Source organism: Mercurialis annua, linkage group LG1-X (assembly GCF_937616625.2).
Source record: "Mercurialis annua linkage group LG1-X, ddMerAnnu1.2, whole genome shotgun sequence".
NCBI lineage: Eukaryota > Viridiplantae > Streptophyta > Magnoliopsida > Malpighiales > Euphorbiaceae > Mercurialis > Mercurialis annua.
In genome coordinates, this window is record NC_065570.1 from 2,191,711 (window position 1) to 2,198,860 (window position 7,150).

General features: G+C 29.2%; 1 protein-coding gene across 2 annotated transcripts; it reads right to left on the minus strand.

Moving 5' to 3' along the window:
• Positions 1-980: 980 nt before the first annotated feature.
• LOC126676931 (putative cyclin-D6-1) lies at positions 981-3,066 on the minus strand. 2 transcript variants are annotated; one of them, XM_050371296.2, is made up of 5 exons: positions 2,636-3,066; positions 2,435-2,530; positions 2,145-2,346; positions 1,909-2,039; positions 981-1,811 (listed from the first exon to the last, which is right to left on the minus strand). In XM_050371296.2, the coding sequence occupies exons 1-5, from the start codon at positions 2,897-2,899 to the stop codon at positions 1,593-1,595; spliced, it is 912 nt and encodes a 303-aa protein (XP_050227253.1). In that variant the 5' UTR covers positions 2,900-3,066; the 3' UTR covers positions 981-1,592. The 2 variants fall into 2 exon arrangements, with proteins under 2 accessions (XP_050227253.1, XP_050227242.1); XM_050371285.2 differs by having other exon boundaries at positions 2,435-2,539; positions 2,636-3,065.
• Between the last annotated feature and the right edge of the window lie 4,084 nt (positions 3,067-7,150).

A 7,150-nucleotide genomic window follows, 5' to 3' on the forward strand; every position in this document is an offset into this window, starting at 1 on the left:
ATAAATCTTATAAGAAAGCTACGTGTCTGCTACGTTGTTTCATCTCTCTTATCCTTTCTTTCACGCACATACACCACATAGACAGTGGCTGTTTGGCAGCAACAGAACCTATAATTGATTTTCCCGCCAATTTTATTTTACTGTTTTTTTAACCGGCTTTCTCTTATAACCGTTGACCATGTTATGATGTTCTTTCTAAAAGAAAAAGGGCAGTAACCAATAGAAGTTGGTACAAGTGGTAAGCGACTTGATATCGCTTAAGTAAGGTCTCGGATTCGAGTCTTGTGAATGCAGAAAATTCTCACTGGCAGACTCACCCACCATGCCAGGTGCGCGACGCGGGTCGGATCCGGATTAGTCAGGGCGAAGCCTTGGAAACCAAATGGGCTTAACAAAAAAAAAAGAAAAAGGGCAGTATATTTTAGGATGGTGTAATTGAATTGAGTCGATTTGATTTCAAAATTTGAAGTTCGAAATTCGACTTGAGCTCAATTGAATTTTTGTTTGGGGATTTGAATTTTAACTCGGTAGAATAATTAAGAGTCAAATTTGTCTCTATTAGTACAACCAAAAAATTAAATTTTAATATAAAAATAAATGTTATCGTAAAGGATAAAAATATGAATTAACTAAAATTCAATTAGGTTCGCGGACTTACAGACAAGTATTCCAATGCTCGCGCTCAGTTCATTAATTAATTGGAGTAGTTTAAACTCGAGCTCAACTCAATATAAATCGAATTAAATTCGGATATTTTTGGAGTCATCCCGAGTAGCTCGTATATATTAATGGAAGGTATTTCAAATGTTATAAGATTGTAGGTTATATATATTTTAGTTACAAGTTAAAAATTAGGTGTGTTAGTGCTATAAGGTTAATATATTTTTGTTACGAATTAAAATTAGGTACAAGTATCAGAAAATTTATTGTTTTTGCGCAGTGGTACTATAGAATTGGATTAATGAATTAGAGCAGAAAAATACAAAGAAATAAATTTCTTGTAATTCTGTTTCTGTCACCAGACAAAAGACACAACCAAATTTTCTTACCCAAAAACCTAAACACAAACAAAGTGACATTTAGCATTCAAAGCTTTGTTTTGTCCTTCTCGGTCCATAATTCCATAAACTTAAAACCAAAAATAATTATTTCATTTTTTTTAACTCATTTCAAGCTAACCATGTGTGAGTTCTGCTCTGGAGCTTGAGAAATGGACCAATTGCAGAGTCCTCCATAGAGTAATTATCTTCTCTGTTTTCATCTCTAAAATTAAGGTGGACCGCTTTCATTTCATTAAATATAAATGGAAAAAACGTTATTTATACCCTTAAAATTTGACTCTAAGACCAAATATATCAACGTCAAGAAAGATTCAAATACGCTCCCAAAGTCTTAAAAATGAACAAACATGCGCCCAATTTTGATGCATAAATGAAACGTTAGGGGCCTGATCGTCAAAACTGCAAATTTGATTAATAATTTTTTAAGAAGTTGAGAGCATATTTGAATCTATCCGGACATTAAAATTTTACTTAATCCTGGAATCAATCGTTAGGGGCATAATGGCCTTTTTTCAATATAAATATTACTCCTCACTTGCTACTGCTGCTGCTATAACGACCAATTGTTTTGTGTCGTTTAATCTCTTTCTTTTCGATCAATAATTCCGTCGCGGTAGTCGTCTCACTTTCCGAGTTGCTGCAATGCCTGTCCAATACACTCAATGGTGTTCTTGTGCTTGAATCTGTATCCAACATTGATTCACACCACTCCATTTCTTGAACTGCATTTAAGCATTTTAGCAGATTCTCCTAAAAAAATTAATCACATTCGATTAAAAAAAAATCAAGAAAATGTGTATACTTATAACAAAAAAGCATGAGAATTAAGATTTTTAAGTTTGCTTACTTTATTTACACTTTCGCAAGACAAAATTGAACATTGGAAAGAATGAAATTGCATAGGAAATAATTCGTGTGACGCTAGAAGAAGAGCCGATGCTGCAATTATAGACGGCTTGAATTCAAGAAACTTGATTTCTGCTCATAATTAATAGAAGGAAAAAACTATAGAGTTCAGCAATTATATATATAGCTAACTAGAATTATAATTCGAAAATGTATTTATAGTCAATAACTACGTACCATTATGAGCACGAAATATAACCTCTGTAGCGCGATCTTTTAAAGCTTGTGTCAACGGAGGATCTTGAAGCTCAAATGAAGAAATGAAGAAATGCAAGAAGGAAAATGGTGTAATGGATCTCATTCGCCAATTTAAAGCATCAAGAATGAGTAGCTCCATTCGATTAATCGTTTGCATGTCGAAAATGGAATTTTCTTCTCTCTGTTTCATCATTTTCAATTCATTAATAAATTAATTCGCTATCTAATCAAGAATTAATGAATCTTGAATAAAGAAATATGAATTGTACCTGTAAATTAGTCACCGGAAAATGTGTGTCCTTCATTTTCGCGGCTAAAGAAAGACACGAAACTACAAGAAGTCGCATAATCCAGGGCTTTCCTTGCTGCAAAAACTTAAACAAATCCAATACGATCAATTTTCTTGAAAATGTATGAATATATAGAACCAAGAATTCAAGAACATCACATTATATTAAGTATTTATATACCGGAATTTCTTGACTCGAGATGAATCTATCCATGTAATTAATCGCAAGATAAGCAAAAAATGGCTCGAACTTGCAAGAATATTGTGCCCGTAAAATGAGAGATACGGCTTCTTGTCGGAAGGAAAAATAGCTATCAGAAGTTTTTAAGGATTTTAAGAATTTTTTTGACGGCATATGATCAGATTCGGAGGCAAAAAGATTCGGGATGGACTCGGATTGATGTTCATTGAAGATTGTCAATGGATTTTCAAGATCAAAATCCATTTTTTTTCTTGGTTTTTTGGTTCTTGATGTGTAAGATTATGTAGTAAAGAAAAGTAGAGAGTGAAGAAAAAAAAAGAAGAGGAATAATAAATAATGGTATAAAGAGAAGCTTCGCTTTTTGTGCTGAGCTCTTAAAAAAGGAGAGTCTGTTATTAGTCTTCAACTTCACTTCTTCTTATTATTATAATTAATTTTACTTCTCAATTTAAAAAAAGAACAGTATCATTGATGTTCTATGTTGTGTTTTTACTGCACATTTTTGTACGCCATATTTAAGGTTGAAATTATTTTTGAAAAGCAATAAATTCCAAAGGAATATTTAAAAGAAAAAATTAAAGTTGTGATTCTGCAAAGTTTTTTGTTGGTATATATAGATCTAGTCTCCTACATATTGCTTGTCGCACGCTAGTAATAATGCAATTCTGTGCGATTCTAATGGTGGCTTCTACAGAACTTTGTTAAAAGTTATTTTGTTTATTTATAACTGGTCAGCAATTTTATTTTAAATAAATAAGATAGATTAAAATTAAAATAATTATAATAAAAGCCAATTCAAATAATAACAAAATTTAAAAGTGTTTTTATCGTTGAAGAGTGGCGCACTAAATATTACTCGACGCTTATAACGTTTGAGTTATAGCAAATTGATAAATAAACTTAAAATTATGCTGAAGTTGTTAAACATATTTATTTATCATGTTATATATGATAGCAATCAATATAATTTTATCACTCTGTTAAAAAATAAATTGTACCAATGAGGTGTAACTCGGATGGTATAAGCGCTAGAAAATAAACTGTTAGGTCGTGAGTTTAAATTCTCCCACAAGCAATTCTCTCTCCAATTATATAAAAAAAATTGTATATGAAATAATTTAGTGATATGATAAAATTCAATTGATTCTATCAATGGATGACACAGTGAGTATAATTAATTAATTTGTTATTTAAAGATATGTATCAATTACGATAACTAAAAAAGCTGGAGAGATTCGGCTGCATTGTCTAATTTCTTATATCCAATCTATATAAAAAGAAAACTAGAACCTTTAAGTATTAGCTACTTGAAAACCTTATTCCAGATAGTTGAAATCATATAGAAATATTTTAGCAAAGTCATCCACACGAGCAATTATTCAATCAAACCTAATGCATTATTTAGTCGAACCTAATCCATATATGTTAAAGTCATCAACTCAAACAAACCAAAAAGTATATTTAAAACCTAAATAAATTAAACATGATCAAATTAGACTTGATATAAATAACGAGTTACCAATGAGTTATAGCACAAATAGTATAAACGCTGATCAACAAACTGTTAAGTTGATCGTGGGTTCAAATCCTTCAACAAACGCACTCCCTTTCCAATGATTTTAGGAAAAAAAAGTAACCGAGTTAACATGTTAATGGGTATTTAAATCACACTTTAATTATATAATTGTAGTTTCTAACTCGATATTATAGCCAATAAATGTGATTAAGTATGAAAGTAAACATGTCACATAGTGAAGAATATATAAATATGATGGAAAATCTGAAACAAAAATTATAAAATCGGATGGTCCCTCGCCCAGAGTCGCAGGCTAAGGCTAGAGACGGGTGTGGTAAATATGGTTCCACTTATCCTTGAAAAAGTTAGGGCTGTTGCATTTGAATGACAGTGTCGCTAAATCCACAGCTAAATACATGTTCATGTTCTATATTCCAATTCTTGCTGCCTCTCCTGCAGCTTTTATCACCACCCTTTTTCTATCAAATAATCAAAATCGAGGGTAACTATTAGGATTTAAGTTAAGTTATTTGATTTCAGTCATAAGTAAATTTAATTATGACAAAATTGACTATTACATTCTAAATAAAAAAAGGAAAGGGGTCAATATGCCCCTAACGTTTGGGTTCAAGATCATTTGTGCTCTCATGATTCAGAAAGGATATATATGTTGTTAAATGGACTCATTTGGGCCACTAACGTTTTAAAAAAAGGTTATGTATATCCCTAACCGTAAGAGTAGAGTCTGAATAAACCCATTTAAAAACGTTAGATTAGAGGCATATATGCATCTTTTCGAATCATGAGAGCATGATCATGACTTCAAACGTAAAAATTATATATGACTCTTATCCCTAAAACAATTATGACAGTTTGGTTCAACAATTTTTGAGTCAGTTATATCAAAATAGCAAATACAAATAATGAAGGGTCTAATTAATAAAATTAAAATAGAATTCAATATATTAAATTATTTTTATGATATATTTGTTTGTGCTTAGACAATATTCATAATTGTTTTGATAATAACATAAATTTTTTTATAACAGCATAACTTTTTTTATAAAATTGGATATATATTTTCTAATATTTTAATGAGTTTTTCTTCAATTGTGGACTACTTTATCATAAAAATTAATATGTTAAATGACTAAAGTATATTTTTTTTTATCAATTAGATTTTCTTTATTTGATATGTAAATATAAGTGTCATAAATCATAAAATTATCGGACCAAACTGACTAAATTTTTTTATTAAAAATGTATGTTTGTTAATTTCGTTATAGTTTTTGATATACTAATTCATTTTGCTATATTGCCTAAAAAACTAAAAAAATTATTTTTTATAAATTTAACTAAAAAAAATTAAATTTTAGTAATTTTATCTCAATTTTAAAATTGAAAACAATGCTAGCCAATTTTAACTTGACATATATATTTAGTGTTTCAAATGATAAATTAAGAAAATTTGTATGTATACATATACTTTTTAAAAAAATCACTTTATTTCAATATTTTTTACATATATAATTTTTAAAAATCAATTTCATATCAATTAAACAATTCATAAAATTAAACTAAAATTGTCATCAAATCATAAAATTGGGATGAAGTTGATGAAATCAAAATTTTGGTTAAATTTACAAAAAAAAATTGAAAAAGGTTTTAGATTGCTTTGAGCATAAGGGCTGTATTTTTTAATTACTTTAGCCCCCTTAACTTATAATCTCTTAATTTTAAACCTCTCAACCTGAAATTTGTAAAAGAAAAACAAGAAATTGTATGAGGGTTAAAGGAAGAGAGACAGAATGAGTAAACATAAAAATGGCCTACCATGGAGAGGGAGATAAATATGGAATAGAGACTTATCAAAATACAAATATTTCAAACATTAACTCATTGGGGCCATTTCATTGTTTTATACCAGCAAACATACTCCTGCATGTCACTCACGTGTGTGTGATAAATGTCATTTTTTGTACTAATTTATCTCTTTTGCTTAGCCTTTATTTTCCTCTAATATGTTCCAAATTTGCAATTCGACAAATTGTGAAATTTCCCCAGTATTTTCTGAACAAATAATTCATGAGGATCCTTCCCACTTTCGTAGAAATTTCTCAATATTTGAGAAGGTTTAATAAGTTTTTGTTTGTATCAGTGGAACAATGTGTTAATAGAAAAATGTTTTACAACCCACATTTTTAATTCAATTTTTTTAATTCATTTTACGTGGTAAGATTTCACTTGTTCAGTTTCCATCCAAAAGTGTATATCTTAAAAAATAGAATCTAATCAATACACTCGTTACGTTAGCCGGTACAAAAAGATGGGTTGAAACTTGAAAGAGTTTGGTTATATAGCATTATTCATACTAATAATGTCTTTTCGGAAGGCACACAACGATCGTGGTGAAGCTTATACGGCACAACTTGAACATGCAATAATACAATTATAATTGTAGACATAATTCTAACAAAAAATATAAATAAATTAGATATTAGTTACCTATGTTTCAATTTATTAATTTAGAAATTAAGATCTCTTTTTTAAATTTGAAAAGAAAATTTTCCTCCCATCTGATTTAATGATTGTACTATTCAAATGATTTTCATCTTTTGTTGTATTTTAAAAATAAATTTTTAAAATGATTTATAGGACAACTACTAAATTCAGTTTTAGCTATAATTTTTTTTTCTTAAATACAGTATGTTGTAAAATGAGATAAATTAGGCGGGAGTGAGAATGTTGCAAGGAGAGACACCAAGACATAAATAATTTCACTTCACACACTATTCTCGTCGATAAATTAATGATTGGTCCCTAAATTTATAGTTTTGATTATAAATTTGTCATGTTAATTAAGTTCTTGACGTAAGACAAATAGAATATCCTGGAATTGTATAATAAACCAAATCTGGCTGCTCCAAAAGAAATTTTTATTTACTATATGAATTGAATTTTACTTTGGAGCATATATA

Bases quoted from the DNA above. Each gene is read 5' to 3' on its own strand.
- LOC126676931 (XM_050371285.2), bottom strand. From the start codon at position 2,899: ATGGATTTTGATCTTGAAAATCCATTGACAATCTTCAATGAACATCAA. The intron at 2,347-2,434 runs GTACAATTCATA...ATGATGAAACAG, and splicing joins TTCCGGTGACTAATTTACAG to AGAGAAGAAAATTCCATTTT. The intron at 1,812-1,908 runs GTAAGCAAACTT...TAATTTTTTTAG, and splicing joins CTTGCGAAAGTGTAAATAAA to GAGAATCTGCTAAAATGCTT.